The 21,623-nt window shown below is 59.4% G+C and overlaps 2 protein-coding genes across 11 annotated transcripts; one reads left to right on the top strand and one right to left on the bottom strand.

The window, feature by feature from the left end:
* Positions 1 to 3: 3 nt before the first annotated feature.
* Positions 4 to 11,773, top strand: LOC111748320 (ubiquitin carboxyl-terminal hydrolase 47-like). Of its 8 annotated transcripts, none has more exons than XM_064286390.1 (12): positions 4 to 253; positions 538 to 691; positions 1,161 to 1,253; positions 1,672 to 1,793; positions 2,174 to 2,253; positions 3,320 to 3,448; positions 3,896 to 3,991; positions 4,906 to 5,031; positions 7,762 to 7,893; positions 8,795 to 8,820; positions 9,211 to 9,258; positions 10,881 to 11,765. In XM_064286390.1, exons 1-12 carry the CDS (start codon positions 4 to 6, stop codon positions 11,359 to 11,361), a joined length of 1,737 nt encoding a protein of 578 aa, XP_064142460.1. In that variant the 3' UTR covers positions 11,362 to 11,765. The 8 variants fall into 8 exon arrangements, with proteins under 8 accessions (XP_064142460.1, XP_023396050.2, XP_064142465.1 ...); XM_023540282.2 differs by having other exon boundaries at positions 595 to 691; positions 10,881 to 11,763; XM_064286395.1 differs by lacking the exon at positions 10,881 to 11,765 and adding an exon at positions 9,864 to 9,999.
* Positions 11,774 to 12,058: 285 nt separating this feature from the next.
* LOC111748323 (E3 ubiquitin-protein ligase RNF144B-like) lies at positions 12,059 to 20,358 on the bottom strand. 3 transcript variants are annotated; one of them, XM_064286399.1, is made up of 8 exons: positions 20,043 to 20,358; positions 18,557 to 18,675; positions 17,320 to 17,417; positions 16,725 to 16,892; positions 13,938 to 16,552; positions 13,319 to 13,526; positions 12,817 to 13,140; positions 12,059 to 12,253 (listed from the first exon to the last, which is right to left on the bottom strand). In XM_064286399.1, the coding sequence occupies exons 2-5, from the start codon at positions 18,630 to 18,632 to the stop codon at positions 16,031 to 16,033; spliced, it is 864 nt and encodes a 287-aa protein (XP_064142469.1). In that variant the 5' UTR covers positions 18,633 to 18,675; positions 20,043 to 20,358; the 3' UTR covers positions 12,059 to 12,253; positions 12,817 to 13,140; positions 13,319 to 13,526; positions 13,938 to 16,030. The 3 variants fall into 3 exon arrangements, with proteins under 3 accessions (XP_064142469.1, XP_064142466.1, XP_064142468.1); XM_064286396.1 differs by lacking the exon at positions 20,043 to 20,358 and having other exon boundaries at positions 18,557 to 19,556; XM_064286398.1 differs by lacking the exons at positions 16,725 to 16,892; positions 20,043 to 20,358 and having other exon boundaries at positions 18,557 to 19,558.
* Between the last annotated feature and the right edge of the window lie 1,265 nt (positions 20,359 to 21,623).

Below are 21,623 nucleotides of genomic sequence, written 5' to 3'. Positions count from 1 at the left end.
ACTATGGGTCCTGGCCGCCTTGCCCGCTCCGGTTCTGAGATGGGGCGAACCTCGAGCTGCCCGTGCATTACCAAGTCCGCCGCGGGGCTGGAGCCAGACCGCTGCAAGTCCCAGAACAAGAAGCCCTTCGCAGCTACGAAGTGGGCCCGGACCTGGCCTCAAGGGACCCCAAGGCTGCGGGGCGCCTCCAAGCCCGGCAGCTCCGGCTCTCTGTGCTCAGCCCCAGGGCATGAGCTCAGGCCGAGGAAGGGAGGTAGAGCTCTCTGCCCCCGGACCCCATCACCTGCCCCGCTGCCTGTGCCCCCAGCCTCCTTCCCCGGACACTCTGCCTCCATCCCCAGGCTCCCATCACCTGGACATCTGCCCCTGCCCCCATGGCCCTCTGACCACCCCCCTCCCACCAACATCTGGCCTTTGCTCTAGCCCCTGAGTTCATGTCACCTGGTTGGCCCCTGGACCCCACTACCCAACCATCCAGATCCCGACCACATCACCTGACCGTCAGCCCTGTCCCCTGCCATCTGCCCTGTGCCTCAGCTCCTGCCATCTGCCCTGGGCAACCAGCTGATTCCTCTTCTCTGGACTCCCCCTCAGCACCAGTAGGTCTGGTCAACCAGGGTGCTACCTGCTACCTGAACAGTGTCCTGCAGTGCTTGTTCTTCACACCCGAGCTCCGCGAAGCTGTCCTCAGGTGCGACCAGGTGGGGGGCGAGGGCCAAGCCAACCTTGGGCTAGAGGTGCCTGCTGCCCAGCCAGCCCTGTGAGTGACCCTGAATGGTTGTGGGGGCTGCTGCCCAAGGCCAAGCCTCCAGAGAGGACTGGGATGGAGGAGTAACCCCGCTGGCTCCAGCCTCCAGCCCCACCTGCCACATCTGCTTTAGGGGTCTTGGAGAGGGCGGGCAGAGCCCTGGTGATGCAGTGGTTAAGCTCTTGGCTGCTAACTGAAAGGTTGGTAGTTTGAACCCACCAGCTGATCCGAGGGAGAAAGATGTGGCAGTTTGCTTCAGTAAAGATTATAACCTTGGAAGCCCTATGGGGCAGTTCTGCTCTGTCCTATAGGGTCACCATAAGCTGGAATCGACTTGATGGCTGTAGGTTTGGTTTGCGGTTTGGTCTTGGGGACCAGGTCAGAAATCTGCTGCTCTTTCTCTACAACTCAGGCCTCTCCAGTCCTGGGAGGGAGCAGTGGTCTGGGGCCAAGCAGAGTTGCTGGGAGTGAGCCTGGGGTCCGGAGAGGGGCTGACCCTGGAGCTGTGAGTGGGATGGTTGTTATGTGTGCCTGGCCCCCAGGCCAGAGGTCTCCAAACCCTCACCTCCCTGGAGGGGCTAGCCTGGAGGAACAGCCCAGACTGCCCTTCCTCCCCCCACCCCCCCAGCTCCTTCCCGGTCTGCTCTGGGGCATGGGGCGGTTGCTGTAATCCCCTGCCCAGCGGCTCCTTCCTGCTCTTCTCTGGGTGGGACATGGGGGGTGCTGCAGACCCCCTCCGCCCTGGAGGAGGACGGGGCCCTTTGCTGTCTGATTGCCACTGTGTGGCCTGGGCCCTGAGGGTCAGAGGCAGAGGCCGGGCCTTACTTGGTTTGGGGGGCACAGGTCAGCTGGCGGCAGAGCCTGCAGGGGCTCTCAAGCCCCAGCTCTCAATGGCTTCTCTTTCTCTTTCTGGAACCCTGTAGATGCGAGGACTGTGAGGAGTCCAGTCTGGTCACACAGTTGCGGAGGATCTTTCTGGCCCTGCAGACTGCCCAGGAACCTGTGACCACCACCGCCGTCACCCACTGCCTGGGGCTGAGAAACAGTGAGAGCCCGACTGGGAGGGGGCCGGGACCCCAGTGGTGGGGCTGCTACCCCATGACCCTGGCCCCTGCCCGGCCTACCCTCCTCACCCCTGTGCTCCAGCATTGCCAGTCTTCGGGATCCTCCAGGAGCAGGAGCCCCAGGCAACAGGGCTGAGAGTTCCATCCCCGACCCACCTCGCTGGGGAGGGGAATCCAGGGGAGATGGGTCATCTTTGGCCTCTCTCCCTCTTCCTTTCCCCACCTCCCTGTGTCCCCTTCTCCCTTGCTGGACTGAGGGGCAGGAGCATGGGGTGGTGGGAGACAGGGGCGACAGGGCTTAGAGCTCGGGGGTCTCAGCCAGGACCACATCCCCGCTTCTCTCCCCACGCCCCCTGCACAGTACACAAACAGCGTGATGTCCTGGAGTGCTTCCAGACCCTGCTGGCCAAGATGGCTGCAGAGAGAGCGCAGCTCCTCCAGGTGAGATGCCCCTGAGAGTGGGGGGCCCTGCTGCTCAGCCGCACTCAGCCTCACCATCCCTTCACTCCAGGACCACAAGCACTGAGAGCCCCTTGGTTTTACTCTCTGAGGAAACAGGCCCAGGAAAATGTATCCCATGGGGGCTGGAGTGCCCAGTGCCCTGGAGGGAAAGGACTCCAAAGGAGGGCCTATGCCTATGGAGGTGGGAGGTGGGTGGAGCGGGTGGCCCTCACCTGTGGGGGTAGGCAGGGTAGAGCAGAGTGATCTTACCTGTGGAATGGGGGACAGGGTGGAATGGGGCAGTCCCCACCTGTTGGGGAGAGGCAGGCTGGTCTACCTGTGGTGGGTAGGAGCCTAGAACAGGTAAGATACAGCGTTCCTTGGTCAAAGGGCAAGCATGAAGGGGGGGCATGCAACAGCCATGGGGGACTCTGGGCTAGGTGGGGGTGCCAGGTGAAGTGGGGGAGCTAGGTGCCCCGGGACAGCATACACAAAAGGAGAGGATGGGAGCCCAGAGGACTGGCCCAGGTTCCTGCCTAGAACACAGGGAGTGATCTCCCTGCCTGGACATAGAGGCTCTGAGGCAGGACCTGGGGGACAGAGCTGCACGTGGGGGGAGAGGCAGCAGGGGCAGTCAGCCAGAGGCCCCCACCCAGGTGGGCAGGGAGAGGCACTGAAGGACACTGTGCTGGGGGCTGACCATCGATGCCCCTTCTACAAGGACCATTGTGTGGCAGTGAGGAGGGAGAGGGGGCCATTGCCTGGGTGAGATGTGGGAGGGGGGCTGTGGCCCAGCAGTGAGGTGGGAGGGAGGCCATTGCCCAGCAGCGTGGGAGGACACTGCCTGAGGCCAGGAGCAAAGCCCTACTTAGACCCAGGCAGGAACCTCTGCAGGGGTTTAAGAGGGAGGGGCTGGCTGACAGGCCCGAAGTCTGGGGGGAGTCAGGTGACCCAGAGGAACCGGGGAGACGGTGCCCTCTCCCCGTGGCCCTGGACCCACCACACCCACTCAAGGTGTGGCCACAGCTGGCTGCTGCCCCCAGACTCAGGTGGACGCATTTTCCAGCCATTCCAAATGACCACGGAGCGTGTCATCAAGTGTCTGGTCTGTGAGAATGAGACACGGCTGGAGGAGGTGCATTTGTTCCTCATGGTGACCGTGCTGCCAGGCCCCGGCGAGGCCCCACGCTCCGTGGTAAGGCCGCCCCTCCCGCTCCCGGATACCTCTCTTCCTGTGCTGAGAGCTCCCACAGGTGGTATAGCCTGGTGGGGATGCTGCCACAGACAGAAGCCTTGCAAGGGGACACAGGCCCTCCCTGTGGAATGCCAGCCCCCCTGGGGAGCCTATAACTCCAGGTCCAGCCTCAGCTGGGCCTTTAGCCTCAGCCCTGAGGTCCTGCCAGCCTCCCTGGGGGAGGTCCTTTCCAGCCCCCACAGGGGAGGTGCATCTACAGTCTTCTGCTGATCTGGGGAGCACAGAAAGAGCCCCCGGGGTAAAGTTGTGGCCCATAGGGCCTTGGGAGGCACCCACACTGTACCTGCAGCCCCTTGGCTGCCAGGCTCCCTGGGCCTGCCTTACTGAGGGTGGGCGGGTGGTGCAGGCCCAGCCCCCACTGGGAGCTACCCTGACTTTACCCTGCAGGATGAGGCGGTGCAGGCGCTCTTCCGGAAGGAGCATGTCACTGGTGACAACCAGTACTTCTGTGAGAAGTGTGACTGCAAACAGGACACCAGCTCGGTGAGTGAGGGCCGGCCGCTGGGCAGAGCTGTAAACGTGCAGACACCCCAATGCAGATTCAGTAGGTGCCCAGGGTGTGTCCAGAAGTCGCTGGTGGCAGACACCCATGTGAGCCTAGAGCGCTGCGCACAGCCAGCGCCGGCCCAACAGACAAGGCCCCGCGATGCTTCCACGGGCCTTGAGGAGAAGCTGGCTGGAGCCCCAGCTGGCCTGGGTCGGCTCCCTCTCCCATCCTGGGAGCTGAGCTTTCCTGAAGGCTGGGGTCAGGGGTGCACTCTGGCCAGCTGCTAGAGGCTCTCAGGCACTGCGTACAGAATGTTGGGGCTGTATCTGGCCCCAGGAAGAGCCCGTAGTTGATGTGATGGACTCTTGTTGCCTGTCACGAGTGTGTGGGGGGAGGTGGCATCAGCCCCCAGGTGCCCTCGGCCGCCAGGTGCCCTCATGCCCCAGGCCAAAGCCTCAGCTCTGCCCGAACCCCCTCTCCTCTGTGCCTTCTCTGTCAGTCACTCATCAAACACGCCCACAGGCCCTGCTCTGGGCCCAGGTGTGGAGAGCCGATGTTTAACTGGGAGGGACAGGCAAACAGAGGGCTGCGCTGCTGGGGGACAGCCTGTGGAAACCTGGAGCAGATGGCCGGGTTGAGGGACAGTCCTCCTCAGGGATGGATGTGCTCTGAAGCCAAGGGGTATCTTGGCCACCCCCAATCAGGAAGCATGTTCATGAGATGGGCAGTCCTTGTAGGCATTCCTGAAGCAAGAAAGCCCCAGGTGGCCCGCACCCAGGATGGAAGAGCTCAGCTTCTCATGCCTGCCCCCTGTGGACAGGCCGGCAAGGCCCCAGGTGCAGCAGGACGGGAGGACCAGGGGTTCTAAGGTGGGGGCCGGGTGTGCAGACTTGCTTTGCTGCCTTTGCAGGAACTCTGCCTGCGAGCCCTGCCCCCCGTGCTGGTCATCTTACTGGAGAGGTTCGCCTACCATGAGGCCTTCCACAAGCTGGAAGACTGCGTGGCTGTGTCGGCAACGCTGAGCCTGCCGTCTCCAGTGAGACTCCGTCCCCTGGACCTCGTGCTGTTCCTCCATCTGGTTACCCTCCTGGCCAGAGCCCTAGGGGCCAGCGTCTGCCCACCAACCCAGGACCAGAGCTGGCCTGGTGTCTTCTTTGCTCTGTGTGGCTGCTGGCCTCTCTGGAGGGGCAGAGGGCTGCCTCTTCCTCCATAGGCACAAAGGGGTCTCGACAACAATTTGTCTTATATCCAGAAAGGCCTGTCCCACCCAATAAAGGCCAGGCACCGATGAGGGCCAGCCCCCTAGTTCTGGTCTCAGGGACAGCAGGGAGGAGACAGGAGGGTCCCTGGACTGCCCAGCGGTGCCTGATGTCCCTGTGCTGAGCTCAAGAGCTGACCTTGCTTAGCTGGGTTCTGTTGCAACAAAACTAGTAACAGGCACCCCTTCTCAGGTCAGCCCTCACCACCCCCCAGCAGCTCCCCAACCTCCCATTCTAACTGCTGCTTGTCTGGGGCTGAGCCTTAGGTAGGAGCAGATTATTAAGGGCAAGACAGGGCTCCCCAGGGAGGACAGTCTCACCACCCAGACGTGGGATGGAGGTCTCAGCTGGAACCCCAGTTCGGTCCCCCAGGCTCTCAGCTCAGGGACCTCCTGCCTGAGAGCCCAGGGGGTAGGGTTCCCATACAACCCCTGGCCCTGCTCAGGTAGGGGCTGAGGCCCTGGAGCCCTGAGTATCAACCTTGACTCTTTCCTTTCCTTGACTAAGGGGTTCCTTCCTCTGCATTCATTCATTTGTTCATGAATCCATTCATTCAACAAACATCACTGAGCACCCCTGTGCCCCAGGCACTTGTCCCAGGTGCCGAGAACACGGGTGTGAACAAGTGGAAAGTATCTGTCCCACCTCATGGAGTTCATGTCTAGTGGTGGGTGATGATAGTGGTCAACAGATAGATGATTTTGAAAGTGCTCAGTGCTGCAAGGAGATAAGAGGGCAGTGGGAACAGCCTGTTGACAATGGTTGGTCCACACTCCCCAGGATGGCCTCCCTGGCCGTCTCAGCAGGTGACATTTGAGCCAAAACCTGAGGAAAGAGATGGAGCCAGCCACACAGAGAGCCTGGGGGAAGCAGCACAGGGAGGGACCCAGAGACCTCCTGGGACTAAGGGGAGGAACTGAGGAGGGGAGTGGCTGGAGTTGAGTAGCAAGGCAGGCTACAGCCAAACCCTCAGGGCTTTGTGGGCAATGGAGAAGGGTCTGGGTTTCCCCAGGTGCCATGGGAAGCCATTGGAGAAGGTGAGCAGGTGGGTATTATGGCTGGATTTACAATTTTGTGTGAAGAGTGAATGGTGGGGGGACAGGAGGGAGATGGCAGAGCAGTTAGGAGGCTGTTGCTGTGTCCAGTGTAAGATTCTCCTCCACTCTCCAGCACCAGACTCTTCTTACCAGAGATCTGCAGAGAAAACTCTGGTCTTGTAGTTGACTCATGGTGTCTTGTAGTTGACTCACAGTGTCTTGTATTTGGCTCACGGTGTCTTGTAGTTGGCTCACGGTGTCTTGTAGTTGACTCACGGTGTCTTGTAGTTGGCTCACGGTGTCTTGTAGTTGGCTCACGGTGTCTTGTAGTTGGCTCACGGTGTCTTGTAGTTGACTCACGGTGTCTTGTAGTTGGCTCACGGTGTCTTGTAGTTGACTCACGGTGTCTTGTAGTTGGCTCACGGTGTCTTGTAGTTGGCTCACGGTGTCTTGTAGTTGGCTCACGGTGTCTTGTAGTTGACTCACGGTGTCTTGTAGTTGGCTCACGGTGTCTTGTAGTTGACTCACGGTGTCTTGTAGTTGGCTCACGGTGTCTTGTAGTTGGCTCACGGTGTCTTGTAGTTGGCTCACGGTGTCTTGTAGTTGACTCACGGTGTCTTGTAGTTGGCTCACGGTGTCTTGTAGTTGGCTCACGGTGTCTTGTAGTTGGCTCACGGTGTCTTGTAGTTGGCTCACGGTGTCTTGTAGTTGACTCACGGTGTCTTGTAGTCTAGTCGGCTCACGGTGTCTTGTAGTCGGCTCACGGTGTCTTGTAGTCGGCTCACGGTGTCTTGTAGTCGGCTCACGGTGTCTTGTAGTCGGCTCACGGTGTCTTGTAGTCGGCTCACGGTGTCTTGTAGTCGGCTCACGGTGTCTTGTAGTCGGCTCACGGTGTCTTGTAGTCGGCTCACGGTGTCTTGTAGTCGGCTCACGGTGTCTTGTAGTCGGCTCACGGTGTCTTGTAGTCGGCTCACGGTGTCTTGTAGTCGGCTCACGGTGTCTTGTAGTCGACTCACGGTGTCTTGTAGTTGGCTCACGGTGTCTTGTAGTTGGCTCACGGTGTCTTGTAGTCTAGTCGGCTCACGGTGTCTTGTAGTTGGCTCACGGTGTCTTGTTACAGTGGGAGCTGTGGTTTTTCCTGCCTTCTGCAGGCTCAGCAAAAGCAGGCATCCCTTGCACGTATTAACAAATGGGGGTAGCAGCTGATTGAGGTGAAGCTGTCTAAGAAGCCTATGAGCTACCCTGTGATGATTAGCTGACCCTGTTGCTCCCTCAGGGGCAGACTTTGAATTGTCATCCTGAAGGTACTGAAGTAGGAGCTGCAATTTTGGGTGCAGGGCAGGCAGACTGTGGGGCTGGGAAGGGTATATTATGCTGCAAGGCAGTGATGTCCCTGGGTTTGCTGGGATGGGGTAGGCAGCCCCTCTGGAGCCCCTGGGCTCAGACCTTGCTGGGTGTATCTCTCTCTAGGACAAGAACTCTTATGATCTCTTCGCAGTGTGTCACCATGTTGGTGACCTCACTGGTGGACATTACGTGGCAGACATAAAGTCCTTTGAGAAGCCTTGCTGGTACAAGTTCTCAGACAGCCGTGTGCAGGAGGTAAGTTGAAACTATGCCTTTGTCTGACCAGGACCTCAGCGGTCCACACCTGGGCATGGTGGGAAACTCACAAATATCTCTCTAAGGCATCCCTATTCTATGACCCTGAGAGGCTGTGAGCTGAAAGCCACAGTAGCAGTGCCACAGTTCCTGGGTTTAGATCCTGGCTCTGCCCTCAGCTGGCAAGTCCTGTAGACTCTGGGTTCCTCATCTGGAAGAGGGGTTACAGTAGCGCCCAGCTTCAGGGTGCTGTGCGGATCATGAGCTGATGCACGTAGACCTCGCACAAGATGGGGGCTCGGGGAGCTCAACATGCCTGGCACTTGGTGGCGTTCCTCAGAAAGAGCCTCTGGAGTGACCCCACCACACGGAGGCAGGAGTAGGGAGGCCCAGGAGGAATTTGAGACCTAGAATGACACTCTGAGTGCTGGAGAACACGGGCTCGTGAGACACTCGTAAACATTGCTCCACACGCGGGGTCTCCTGGTGCCACGTTTCACTCTTCATTCTAATCCACCGTGGTCAGCACCCAGCTTCCCCTGAAGCTGGTGAGGAAGCTAGCACTGGTCCTTATTGGGGTCTCTGCAGGGATGTGCACAGGTCTCGGGGTCTGTCTGCAACACACCCAGAAGAGGGGAGGGGGCTCCATCTTTCCAGTGGGGGCCTGAGCAGCGTGGTGCAGGTCCCCTGCCTCTCAGCCGATCCTGTCTTGGGTAGTCCCCAAGCCCTTCCGCCTCCAGGATCTCGGTCTGACCTAGGAAAGGGCCATCTTCTGCAAAGACCCTCAATAGTCCCCGTTTGATGGGCTCTTCCAACCTTGAAGCTGGCCCTCATTCTTGGGGCAAGAGGAGATGTGAACCCCAATCTTTCTTACTGAACCCCTGTTCCTCTTTTGTTCCAGCTCCAGGCAGGGCCATCTGAGAGCAGGTACTGTCCAGCCCTGTGTTCCCGGGTGGTGGTGAGAGGCCAAGATGCTCCTTGTCAGGGGGAGGCTGGGGTCTGGGATGTGCAGAGCCAGGGCCTGAGCGAGGACGTCCTGGGAGGAAGGGTCCTCTGAGTTATAGAAGTGGGAGGGTGGCGGGAATCAGGCTGAGATGCAGCCAGCCCCAGACAGGTGCAGTAACAGAAGTCTGCCCAGGTGAGGACCCCTCAGAGGACGGGTGCTTCACCTCTGATGTCGGGGTGCCCTCATTTGGGGCAAGACTTCAGCCAAGCTAGCCTAGGGCTGAGGACACTATCCTGCATGTCCCCAACATGCCCAGGGCCCTTTAGTCAATTGCCTGTAACCCCCACACTGTTTCCTCGTGGCCTCTGCAGAACTGCCTACCTGCTGATGTACCGTCAGAGATCGCAGGGCCCCACCAGGTGAGAAACGGGCCCTCCTGGACCTGGTTGCCCCTAAACTGCCAAGTGTCATGTGCACCCGGGACCCTTGCTGGCGTTGCCCTATGTCCAAGCGTGTGGTAGAGGGTGGCTGGAGTTAGGGCCGCCGAGGGCCCAGCTTCCCTTTATGGTTAGAGGGGGGCCCCACCTGGCCAGCTCAGCCTCCCTGAAGCTCAGCCCTGCAGGTGCCCAGAGCAAGCATAGCTGTGAAGGCACCGAGGGTGAGCTTGGTACTTCCCTGGAGCCTTTCCCCAATTCAAAGATTTGATTGTTTTTTCTGATTATGAAAGTAACACCTATTCACTGAAGAAAAGAGATGCTACAAAAACATAAAGAAGAAAGTAACAATGGGGTCATGCTGAGCTTCAGCCAGGTTCAGCTCCTGCAAGACCCAACATCAAGTCTCAGTTCTGTGGTCTCCCCAGACGCCCCTCCCAGCAGCCCTACCCTCCTCCCCTGGACACTGCCCAAGGGAGGGGCCTATCCAAGGGCAGCAGGGTAACCTAGGAGCCCTCCTACTTGGGATCACGTGTCAGAGGCCCCATGTCCCCAGGGGTTCCTGGCTAGGCCTTCGTTCTGTGCTTCAGGGTGTGAGTCTGCTGCGTCCAGGCCCAGGAGGACATGAGGGCCACCGGGCGAGGCCAGCCCCCACCTTCCGCCCAGCTCTGCGCAGCTACATGGGAGCATGATTGGGTGCTAGGGGCGTGGAGTCTCATCAGTCACCAACCCAGGAGAGCCCCAGTGGAAGCCCCACCTTTGTTTCTGGAAATCCCCTGAACTTTCTCTCGGGAACCCTTTTCCTTTGATTCTTCCAATAAAAACCCAGCAAACCAAGGCAGCCTCTCTCTGGGCCCTGCCCCACCCAGGGCCCTGAGCACACAGTAGGGGGAGTTCTGCGATCTGGCCGCTGGCTCTGGGACAGAAGAAAGACAGATGCTAATGGGAGTAGTGAGTCCCAAGATGTGGGCCGCCCCAGTAAAGGCGGGAAAGGACCCCCTCTGGAGGAGAGTGTCAGAGGGTCCCCGAGCCCCTGCAGGGGGTCACAGCCAGGTATCCCTGGCCTGATCTCCAGGGGTCGGAGGGGCCACATCCAGGGCTCTCCACAGGGACCCTGCAGCGGCCTTCTGGTGCCCTGAGCTTGGAGGCTGCCGCAGGACAGAAAAAGAGTGAGGCCAGGCCTGGGCCCAGGTCTGAGAGCCCCTTCAGAAGTGGTTCCAGGACCAGGGGACTCAGGAGTGCAGAGGGTCTCAGAACACTGCACCCTGAGCTGGTGTTCCTGCACAAGGCCCGCAGCTGAGAACTGAGCAGGGACATCCCAGGAGGGGGCGTCATAGGAGAGGGCAACCCAGAGGGGGTGCCCCAGGAGGGGGTGTCCTGGGAGGAGGTTGCCCCAGAGGGGCATCGTGAGAGGGTGTGGCCTGAAAGGGGTGGGCCCCTGCTGAGGACACAGACTTCGGCCTCTGCGTGGCCACCACGAAAGGTTTCCTGGAATTGAGCCACCCTGAGAAGTGAAACCTAACCAGTCCAAGCAAAGCTGCCATGGAGTGGGTGGGGTGGGTAGCAGCTCTGGAAAGAAGCCAACTCTGTCTTGTTTTCATTGTCAGAGCTTTTTCCTGCCCTGAGGACAAAGGATGGGGTTATGGTGGACGGAAGCAAGTGCTAGCGAGACTACCCTGCTCCCACCACGCTGGACGGGGTCAGGAAGGTGCCCCGTGCCTTCCATTTGCCTCTGTCCTGGGGCTGACGCCTCACGTGGACAGAAACAGGCCTCGCCTCCACATCCAGGATCTCACGGAGCTGACTGGAGGGCCGTCCAAGCCCCCTGAGATCACTGACCTCAGGGGTCTGGTGGGGCCTGGGTGGCCCGTCTTGCCTGGACTCCATTTAAGGGCCTACCACAGTGACCTGCTCAGTGGATCAGTGGATTCTGCTGCAGGACAGCCTCACAATGACCACCCATGGGGACACCTGAGTTCTTCCTCTGTGCAGCCTGATACAATCTCCACCAGGGTTGGCTGCAGACCTCTGTCTGCCTGTCTGTTTGTCTGTCACACAAGTCCTCCCCAGACAAAGGACCAGCTCTGAATCCCTGCACAGATGGGGCGGGGGGAGGGCTGCTCTGTCAGCAAGCCCTGCTCCCACTGCAGGAGAGTGGGATCTGGAGAGACTGGGGGGGCTGTGGCACAGGGAGCTGGGCCCTGAGGCTCAGGGCACTGGGTGCCCCAGGTGCTGGGAGATGCCCACATCTGGCTCACAGATTCCGGGGCCTGCTGCCCAGCCTCATGCTGGGGCCCCCGCAGGCCCACCCCATTCTTACAGTAGACTCCAGGGGTTCAGACCCCACTCTCAGTTCTGAGGACAGCCCAAGACCAGGATTCACAGGGGCTTCGGCGCTTTCCACAGGATGTAGGCAGAGTTGGGGGTCAGCGGGGATCTGCTCCATTCCTGCCCCCTGTCCAGCAGAGCCCTCGGAGAGGCTGACTGCCTGTGCCGGGAGAGGCCTGGTGTGCTTGGGGCGGCGGGCGGGCGGCGGGGGGAGGCAGCTCTGAGAGTCCTGGATAGCCTGGGGCCAAAGGTCCAACCTGAGCCAGGGCCAAGGACAGAATCCCTCCCTGTTCCCCCTGGACCTCAGATCCAGAACCTGGGGGCCTGTGGTGGGTCCCCAGAGGATACTACACTGGGGTACTGCTGGGCTGTGAGGAGGCAGCGAGCAGGCTAGGGCCCCCACCTAACAGGCTTTGCTGGTGCCCCCCCTCCTCAGATAAAGGGGCTCAGCCAGGTGTGACTCTGACCATTTATTGCCCAGCCCCATCTAGACACCAGAGAGCGAGAGGCTCAGAGCTGCCCGGCTCTCCGGCCCCTCCGGGCAGCTGCACGATGATGAGGAGACAGGACTTGTTTCTGATGGAGTAGTCCTGCAGCGTCTTTGCTGGGTCCAGGCGTTCACTTGCAAATAACAGAGTGAATTCCTCAGACTCTGGAGCAGAATGGAGGGGAGTCAGCCTCAGTGCCCGGAGCCTGGGAAGGGGCTACTTGTTGGGTTGAGGGGTGAGTGCCAAGCATATTCCCCGGGAGAATTGAGGGGTCACAGGCTTTCTGGGGTTCTGCACCCTTCAGGCCTTCCTTGGGGCATCTCACAGCCCCCCTGCAGCCTGCACCCTGCCTTTCTCTGAGGGCAGAGAAGACAATGGAGGAGAGGGGGAGGAAGGCCATGCCCCCGGCATGGTTCCAGGAACCCCATTCCCAGGTCCCCAGTGATGGGGCCTCCAGCCCAGGCAGGAACGTCCAGGGAGGGCTGGGCTGGGCTACACCCCTGCCCCCCTCTGGAGGGGGCAGACACTCAGCCCCAGGACAGATCCATGAAGGAGCCTCCTGCCCCAGACCGAGGGGCCCCAGGGGTGAGGACTCCCCGCTCCCAGGGGCCCTAAGTCCACCAAGACCCTGGCTGCAGACCCGGGACCAGCCCTCTTCAGCCATTGTAGGGAGCTCCGGGGGCCCCAGGGCTCCTCCCCTGGGAGCATGAGTGCCCTCCCTGCTCACCTTTGTGCAGCATCTTTTCTGACACCAACACCATCAGCTGCTTCACGGTGGTCTGCTTGAATGCTTCCTCAGAAGTGGCCACGTCCACCACCGTGTCCCTGCCTTTCAGCCCGTGCACCACCACCTGGAAGAGCATCTTCTCCTGGGACGGAGGGACGGACCCAGGGACAGACGAACTGACCAGAGCTGAGGCTGCTCTGGGGCAGGGAGCAGCCACTGCTCGTCTCAGGCTGGGGCTGGGCTGGTGAGCAGCTGGCAGGGTGGGGCTGAGGCTGCCTTCTGGGTCCTTTCACTTTCGATGAGCTGCTCCCCTGAGAGCCCTGCCTGGGAGGGTGTGTGGGCCTGTGTCCTTGTCCCTGTGTTTCTGTATGTCCCTGGATGGGTGGGGCCTGCCTTGGTCTGGGTCGAGCCTCTGTGCCTTGGCTACCCATGTCAGCCCACCCCTGGGTGTGAGCCTGCGTGTGTGCCAGGGTGATGTGGTTGGCAGGGGGATGGTGCCCACCTGCCTCCACCTCCCTCTGGAGCAGGTCTGGAGATGGAGCTGGAGGTGGATGCAGAGAAGCCCCTCCTCACTGCTGAGACCCCAGATATGCTCCCAGGAATCCACCTTGGCAGGAAGCCTCCTGTGCTTGGCACCTCCCCTCCCCCACAGCAGCAGACTTCCGGGTGTCGCTGTCAAACCTCTGGGCCATCTTGATTCCATACACAGCCTTGCAGACAGTGGACATTTCATGTGAGCTCAGACTCACCTGGAGCCTGCTCATCCCTGCCCTCGACATGCCCAAAGGGGAGGGAGCCACCGCCCACCAGGTGCTCTCACCCATGGGTGGGAGCTACAGGACACGTGCCCGTCTTCTGGGCGACCCTGTCTCTCTCAGGGGACCCCAGAATCACCCCATACCGCTCTTCACAGGGTTTCCTCCCTTCGTCACCCCCGTGCGCCCGTGATCCTGGTTCCAGAGATCACCTCCAAACACAGGACTTAACACAGGCTCCGTCCTCGGTGGAACCAAAGGCGACACCACGTCTTCCCCTCCCCAGACTCCCAGATACACACACAAGTGCATGCGCACACATAGGCACACACAGACGCACACTCCCACACATCCACACACACATACACAATGGCAGGAGGCTCACTGGTGGCAGGAACAGGAAGGAGGGAGGCCAGCTGGGGTTGACGGGTTTTATTGTGACAAAGACATGCCCACACAGCGCCCTGAAGGACTCTTGCCCAGTTAGGCCCATTTGGGGCGGGGATACCCAGCTGAGGGAGGGGCCCGGCTCAGACCCTTCTCCCCCCACCAAGGGCTCCTCAGAGATGACAGGAAGAGCCAAGGACAGGCTGTTTTTTGGTCCCCAAAGGGTGGGCTGTAGGGGGAGGGGTACACGGCAGGACGATGTCTGAACCCCTACTCAGGACTACGTGATCGACTGGGGTGGGGCACAGGATGAACAGGGCCTGCAGGGGCGGATGTGGGGTGGGCGATAGGGTGCTCCACCCCACTCAGGTCCCACCCTGCAGGGCAGCTGCCCTGTGGTTTCAGTTCTGTTTCTCTGGAGTTTCTGAGAAGGGCTCTCAGGATGTGGGGGCTGGGCTGGCCAGAAGGAGGACCCCAGGGAGGAGCTGGGGCAGGGTGGGAGAGTGCCATTATGGCCACCTGAGGAGGGCAGAGCCAGGGTCTTGTCAGAGCTGTCTAGGGGTCTCCTGTCCAGGCCAGAGCCTTTGTTCCAGAGGCTGGGGGTCCTCATTTCTTGGTCAGCCAGGCCTTAGGGGTGCTTCGTAGCCACCCAGAGTTCAATGCCCTGTCCTGGGCCGAGTGTCCCCCATCCCGTCCATCACCCAAGTCCAGCTGGGGTCCACAGAAGCCACAGGCAGGAAGGGGAGGAGCTGGGCGTGCCCCATGGGTTTGGACGCTGGGCACTGGCCTGAGTTCTCCCGGGTGAGCAGATCAGGGCTCCCCACAAAGTGTCCTTCACCCCTGGGGAGAAGTCATGGCAGACAGACCCTGGCTTTGCCCTGGAGCTGCTTGGGTCCAATTCGGTCACCAGCTCTTCCCCTCCACCACCCAGGAGCCTCCACACCTCAGGGCCCTGAGCCAGGACCGAGAGGGTTCTGACACGGGTACATCTGACTCTGCCCAGGAGTGCCACAAGGACACGGGATTAATTCTGATGAGAGACTGGGGGGTGTGGGGGCCCGGAGAGGCAGGTGCAGGACATGACACCTTGTGGCTGTGGGACAAGCAGGTCCGGGGCCGAGCAGCTGGGAGGCCCTGGTGCCAGCCCCAGAGTCTGGACCTGATCACGCCGCTGTGAGGACATGGCAGCCTGGGGGGCCCATGTGCTTCCCAGCTCTGGGCTCTGCTCCTGCCCCCCCACCACCACTGCCATCTCTCCATGCTCAGCCCTCCCTGTGGGCTCTGGGGTCCCACCTGAAGAACCTCATGAGCAAGAGCCCAGGACCAGTTTCAGAACCCAAGATTCACTGCACTGGGACCCCTTTTCACCTGATGCTCCTCCTATAGGTGATGGTACCTAGGTGAGCTCAGGTGGATCTCAGCAACGACATGGAGCTCTGCGATCATGTGAGTAGGTCTGTTTACCTGCACGTGGGTCTGGGATCAGTCCTAGTGCTTTTCTGTGCATCCGAATGTAATTTCTATCTATTGATCTGTGATCTAGCTGTCTGTGTATCTGTCTCTTATCTATCTATATCTCTATCATCTATATCTATTTACCTATCATCTATCTATATCTCTTTTTGTCATCTGTCATCTACCCATCCATCTGTCCGTCTATTCGTCCATCCAAATATTTGTCTCTATCATCTGTTTATCTATGTATCTATATAGCTCTCTATATATCTATGTAACTATGTGTCTATGTAACTATGTAGCTATCTATATATCTATGTAACTATGTATCTATGTAGCTATCTATATATCTATGTATCTATATAGCTATCTATATATCTATGTAACTATGTATCTATCTATGTATCTATGTAGGTGTCTGTCTGCCTATCATCTATCCATCCATCCATCCATTTATATCTCTCTCATCTATTTCTATCATCTATCAGTTTATCATCTATATCTCTACCATTTATCAGCCTGTCTGTTTATATATCTGTCTATGTATCCTCTGTCACCACTCACGTAATCATATAACTCGGGTTATTCTCCTGGGGTAAACTTGTCCTTCTTACTTGTCACACTGTTGGAGTGTGGCTTTGCTCCCTGTGACCGGTGTTGACTTCGTCACCCCACAGCCCACCACCTTGTCGGCTCCACACAGGGATGTGGGTTTGCCGCGGGGCCAGGGGCTTTGCACAACACTTAAACCAGGCGCCTGCTTTGGTGGCCTGGCAGGCCCGAGCCAGCTCCAGGCAGGCGAAGCAGAACTCCACCTGGCACCGTGAGCACACCACGTACTTGCACTTCTCCTTGTGCTCAATGAGCAGCCCGCACGTGGGGCAGGCCCGGATTGAAGGGCAGGCACAGATCTCACTGCCGGGGAGGTCCTTGGTGGTGCAGGAGGCCAGGACCTCCAGGTTGGGGTCCTTGCAACCCACGTTGGCACAGTGGTCAGAGGGCGTCCCAGCCCCCTTCCAGGCCCGCAGGCACTGCCAGCAGAACTCGTAGGTGGCCCTCAGCGTGGAGGTGCAGACCGTGCAGAGAACGCGGATGGTGGTCAACTCCTTCCTCTCCACCAGGCTTTTGCAGCTCGGACACTGTGGGACGGATGGAGGGCAGTGGGCACTCATGATGACCAGCAGGACGAGACGTCCAGCCCAGCTCAGCAGAGTGAGGAGGCGGCAGGAAGCTAAGGTCCCCTTCCCTAGGACCTGAGTGGCCAGGGCAGGGCCTGTGGCCTGGGCCCCTCTCCAGGGCAGCCCCACCCACCTCTTTAAAATCACAGTAGCTTCTTGCTGCCAGCAGGGCCAGTTTCTGCTCAAATTGGTACTGCTCAGTGTCATTCAGCACTGCGCACTGGCGGACCTCTGGGTAGGGCCACTGGGCCCCGCATTTCTCCCCATTGATGTCAGCTGGGCAGCATAGCTTGAAGTGGCCCTGGGAAGACAGGGGAAGGCACCAGCTGTCCATGGTGCTGAGGCCGAAGTGTTGCAGTCTCTAGCCTGTTGGCCCTAGCCTCGGCCCCCAGTCCCGTCCACTCGCATCCCATCACTATGGCTGTTAGTACGTCCCCGTCAGGCCCCAACCACAGCCAGCTGCCTCCCCTTGGGGGTACTCTGGGGGCTGCACCATGAGTCTGTACTATGGCCCCAAGCAGGTTTTCCCAGGGATCCCCCAGCACACTCTCACCCGAGGACAGAGATGGACTACTTGGATTGGACCCTGAGGTGCTGCTCCCCCGGCCCAGTGGAGCCAGAACCCGCTTCCACTGAAGAAGACAGGAGAACCTTTGCCTCCCTTCCGGATGTGGAATGAGAGTCTCCCCCACCCCTCGTGGTGGCCATGGCTGTGGTGCCTGCCCTACCTGGTCCATCAGGCTTCGGCACCAGGCTGTCAGGCTCCCCGGGTCCACAGCGTGGCCACAGCTCATCTCCACCCGCAGCTGGCCGTCATATTCGTCCCCTGTCAGGGACAAGGGGCACATCAAGGGCTGCAGGGCCCACCACCCACACTGCACGTGTGTCTGGGGGCAGTTGGGGTGCAATGGCCCTTCAGCCCTTTGTCCTCACTCTCTCCTCACCCCCCAGAACTCTTCCCCGGCCGAAACACACAGCCTTACCATCTCCACTGGGCAGATAAGGAAACTGATATCCTGGAAGGGACAGCCCCTTGTCCAACTAAGCGACGTCACCTTTACAGGGTGGGGCCCTGTGCCCCCTCTTGGAGGCTGCACCCATTGCTGAGCAGGCCCTGTGCCTTTTCGTCCTCCCTCCCACCCCCACTTAATCGCCCAGCCTCTTCCCGTGATGGCCATAGGCACGTCCTCCTCTGGAATCCCTGCCTGGTCCCTGCAGGGGCACTGAAGTCTGAGGGGACAACGGAGCCCTGGCCTCCTGCCATCCAGCGTGGAGGCCCAGCCCAGGCTGTGGGCCACCCATCCGCCTCACAGGGCCCCTGCACCCACCCCCTCACTGCGGTGGGCCATGGAGCTGACCCCTCATAGGGTGTCCCTGTCCTTCAGTCCAGATAGCCACCTCAACGGGAGAGGACAGGGTCACCTGCCCCCTGCAAGGGTGGCTGCAGTCAGGACTGAGTGACAGCAAGACAGCACAGCCCCTTCCTTCTACCTTCCCTTGCTATCAAGGCACTTCTGTGGCCCTTTGCTTGGGCCCAAACCTTTAGGGTCCGCTAGGACTCCTCTCCCTACACCCCGCCCCTGTCCAGAGACGCCTTCAGTCTGCTGGATTCCTGCAGCCCTCGTCCCCAAGCAGAGTGACACCACTGCCTGTCCTCGAGCCCTCAGGGACAGCACAGCAACCCCTCCAGAGTCGCCCCACAACCCCCACACTTCACTGACCCCCTCTCCCACCTCCCTCTTCCTGGCCCAAGTTCCAGAAACCACCAAGTTCCTGCCCTAGTCCTTTACCCTGCCAGTGTAGGCAGCTGTGGCAGGAAGCTCTCAGACCTCGGGACTGCTTTTCATGTTTAAGAACTTGTGTGGTGGGTGGATCTCCTCTGATGCCACCTTCGGATCCAAACAGAAGTCCCAACGCAGTCCTGGCCTCTGTGATCCATGCAGAGCCCAGACGCCCCGCACTCACCGGTTATTTCGTCTTTGCGCAGCACGAATTTGAGCGGACGCTGGTTGTGGAAATCCTCTGTCTTGGAGTGGCTCATCGTGGACGCGCGGGTCTGCGCGAGTCTCCACACTGCAGCGGCCCTTTGTCCACCCAGAGCAAGGGCATGAGAAGACCTTCGGGTCCACGGGCAGGGCACGTCCGGGCGCCCCCGGGTCCGCCCCGCCCCCGGGTCCGCCCCGCCCCCGGGTCCGCCCCATCCCCGTTGTCTGTCCGGAACCTGCAGCCACGCCCCCAGCTCCCTGCCCAGGTCGAGGCCCCAGGGTGGGTCACCCCGGTGCAACTCAGGGCTCATCGCCTCCGCCCCAAAGCCACAGGTGGGCACAGGCGCGCAGAAAGAAGCCAGCGTGGTCCCTCTGCCCACGGCAAAGGTGGGCAAACTGAGGCCGAAAAGGTGCGCCCAAATGGGCGGAGCTGGTCTTGCCCCTTGGGGCCGACCCCCGCCTGCCCCTGGCTGCTCTGAAGGAGTCTCCCGGGTCCTGTCCTAGCATCATGTCGCCCTGCTAGCAGTGGGGTGATGCTGGCCATTGCTCTGAATCGCCCCGAGTTTCAGCCTCCCCACTTGTAAGATGAGTCAGGGTCGGGTGACGGCTAGCTCAGCTATTGGAGGGGACCAGGGTCTGCTCTGGTGGGCGGGTCCCCAAACAGCAACAACCCAGTGGGGTGGACTGGACATGAGCCAGCAGGAGCCAAGTGAAGTAGTAAAAATGCATTGTCTTTAGTGTTTTAATATTAGAGGGAATATATTTTCTGATTTGTTTTAGTATAGCTGTATAAACTGTGATTAACCTTGGAAAATGGGTCAGGCTCTGTTCAAAATATAGCTGAGCGGCCTGTTCCGCTCTTAAAACGTAATAGACACCCTAATACCTTACAACAGGTTTTCCCCTATTCAAAATAGGTGACCGAGAGCTTGACATGACTAACGCCATAAGGATGCTCTAAGTAACCTCTAAACATTTTTTATCGCACCAGCTGCACCCGTCTCTTCTAAAGGGGTGCAGAGCTCTCTCAGCTCCTGTGGCCTCGGTCTTCTTTTTTGTCCTCTTGAGAAATGGCCCTCAGCCTGCAAACCGACAGGAAGGCTCTCTGGCATTTTTAATCTGCAACGTCCCTTCTTGCTCCCTATCTCAGCCGCAGTGGACTTGGCAAAACAGCTCCACTAGCAGGGAGATTCTTATGTGAGTTTTTCAGCCTGTTACAAATATACTGATTAGAGTCCGGATACCTGATATGCAGATATCTTTAGTTTAATAAAGAGTGTTTTGTAGTTGTTTTGTGACGTATAAGACCATCGGTGGACTACGTGCTCAAAACATTAGGTAACCCTGATCTTCCCCATATAAAACCCTCCCATCAACCCTTTAGGGTAGACAGAATTTGGGAGAAATTTAACTCCCTCTGTCTCTTGGGTACCGGTATTCAAGAGGTAAGCCCTCTTACTGCTTACCTCCTCCTGTCTCAGTATTGGCTTTGCGGCAGGCAGCTCGAAGCCGCGATTTGCGACAACACCCGGGCAGCACCAGTGTTCTCAAAGACGCTTCTTGTCCTTGGTGATCGATTACCAGCCAGTGGCTGGGTGCCCTGTCATTGTGACTGGTGCCATTTCTTTTCCTCGAGAGTGCCAGTGAGTCTGCCAGGCCGAGGTTGCGGCTCTTTGTCTGCAGCCCAGTGGCCACCGCAGGGACCCTGTGGGCTCCACACAGGGACAGCAGGATCCACGCTGGTGCCAGCTCCTCAGGGTGGGCGGGGGGCCTGGGGGGGAGGGAGAATTGGGGTGGGGATGTGGGTCGAGTGCTGCTCCTTCAGGGCTTCCTCCTCCAGGAATTTTCCCTCCCTGCCCCTGTCACGTGACCTGCAGCTACAAGTTCTCAAATGCCTCCGAAGAGAAACAAAACTGAAACAGAGTTTCAAACACTGACCCTCCCCCATTCCTTGCCCTGGCTGTGGAAGGGGCCCAGGCCCTGGCCTGAGGAGCCGTAGCGGGTCCAGTGCCAGCTGAGCATCCAGAACCTTCCTTGGAGGCCAGCAAGGAGGGTGTTGTGCCCTGGGGGCAGGGCAGTCTCTCACACTCCCAGGTCCCACATCCCTGCGCCCTTGGGCACATTAGTAACCCTCTCTGAGCCTCCGTTTTCCCACCTCTCAGCTGGGGGTGCTGCTGGGAGTGACCTGGCCCCTGGCTGGGAAGGGTGGTTTAAAAGAAAAAAAAAAAACAAAAACCTGTTGCCTTTGAGTCAATTCTGACTCATAGCGACCCTATAGGACAGAGACCCTATAGGACCGAGTAGAACTGCCCCATCGGGTTTCCAAGGAGCGCCTGGTGGATTTGAACTGCTGACCTTTTGGCTAGCAGCTATAGCTCTTAACCACTAGGCCACCAGGGTTTCCACAGGGTGGTTGGGTTCCTACGATTCCCTTGCCCTTTCTAAAGCTGGGGCCAGCTCCTCCTGGCTACTTGCGTAGGGTGTCCGGGAGGGTCCCGCCAGGGGTTTTGCCCAGCGTCCCTCCCCAGGCACTGCGACCTAACCCTCAGGAGATGGCGAGTAGGCTCCAGCACCCTCGCACCTTGTTCCCCAGAGTGGAGCGCAGGACATGGGACCCCCACCTGGGATTCCTGGAGTCTCGGGGTCCTGCAGTCACGAGAGCCACAGTGGGCACCAGGAGCTGGAAGGCGGGCGCAGGGTGGGAAGCGGGGCTCCTGCCCCCAGGGCAGTGCTGAGCCGAGTGCTTGTGGGACTGGACCTTGGAACCCTGCTCACCTCCCCACCAATGCTGCAGCCTGCCATCAAGGCTTCTGGGGAGTTCTCCGGAAAGGAGAAGCTGGCCGGCTGTGTTTTATGCCCAGACTGTCGAATTCCGGACTTGTTATTCATTCCTGATTCTTCCGTTGGCCTGGTAAAATTTCTACCTTTTTTCTCCTTATGTTGTCTCTTTGTTTGAATGTACGGGAAAGGTGTGGGACGGGATAACGGTGTGTACCTCCATTCAACTACTCTGCCCTCTCTGGTCCCCACCTTACGTTGATGCCATC

Source organism: Loxodonta africana, chromosome 6, assembly GCF_030014295.1.
Source record: "Loxodonta africana isolate mLoxAfr1 chromosome 6, mLoxAfr1.hap2, whole genome shotgun sequence".
Classification (NCBI taxonomy): Eukaryota; Metazoa; Chordata; class Mammalia; order Proboscidea; family Elephantidae; genus Loxodonta; species Loxodonta africana.
Note: the sequence above shows the minus strand (reverse complement) of the source record. Positions and strands in the feature narration are given on the sequence as shown.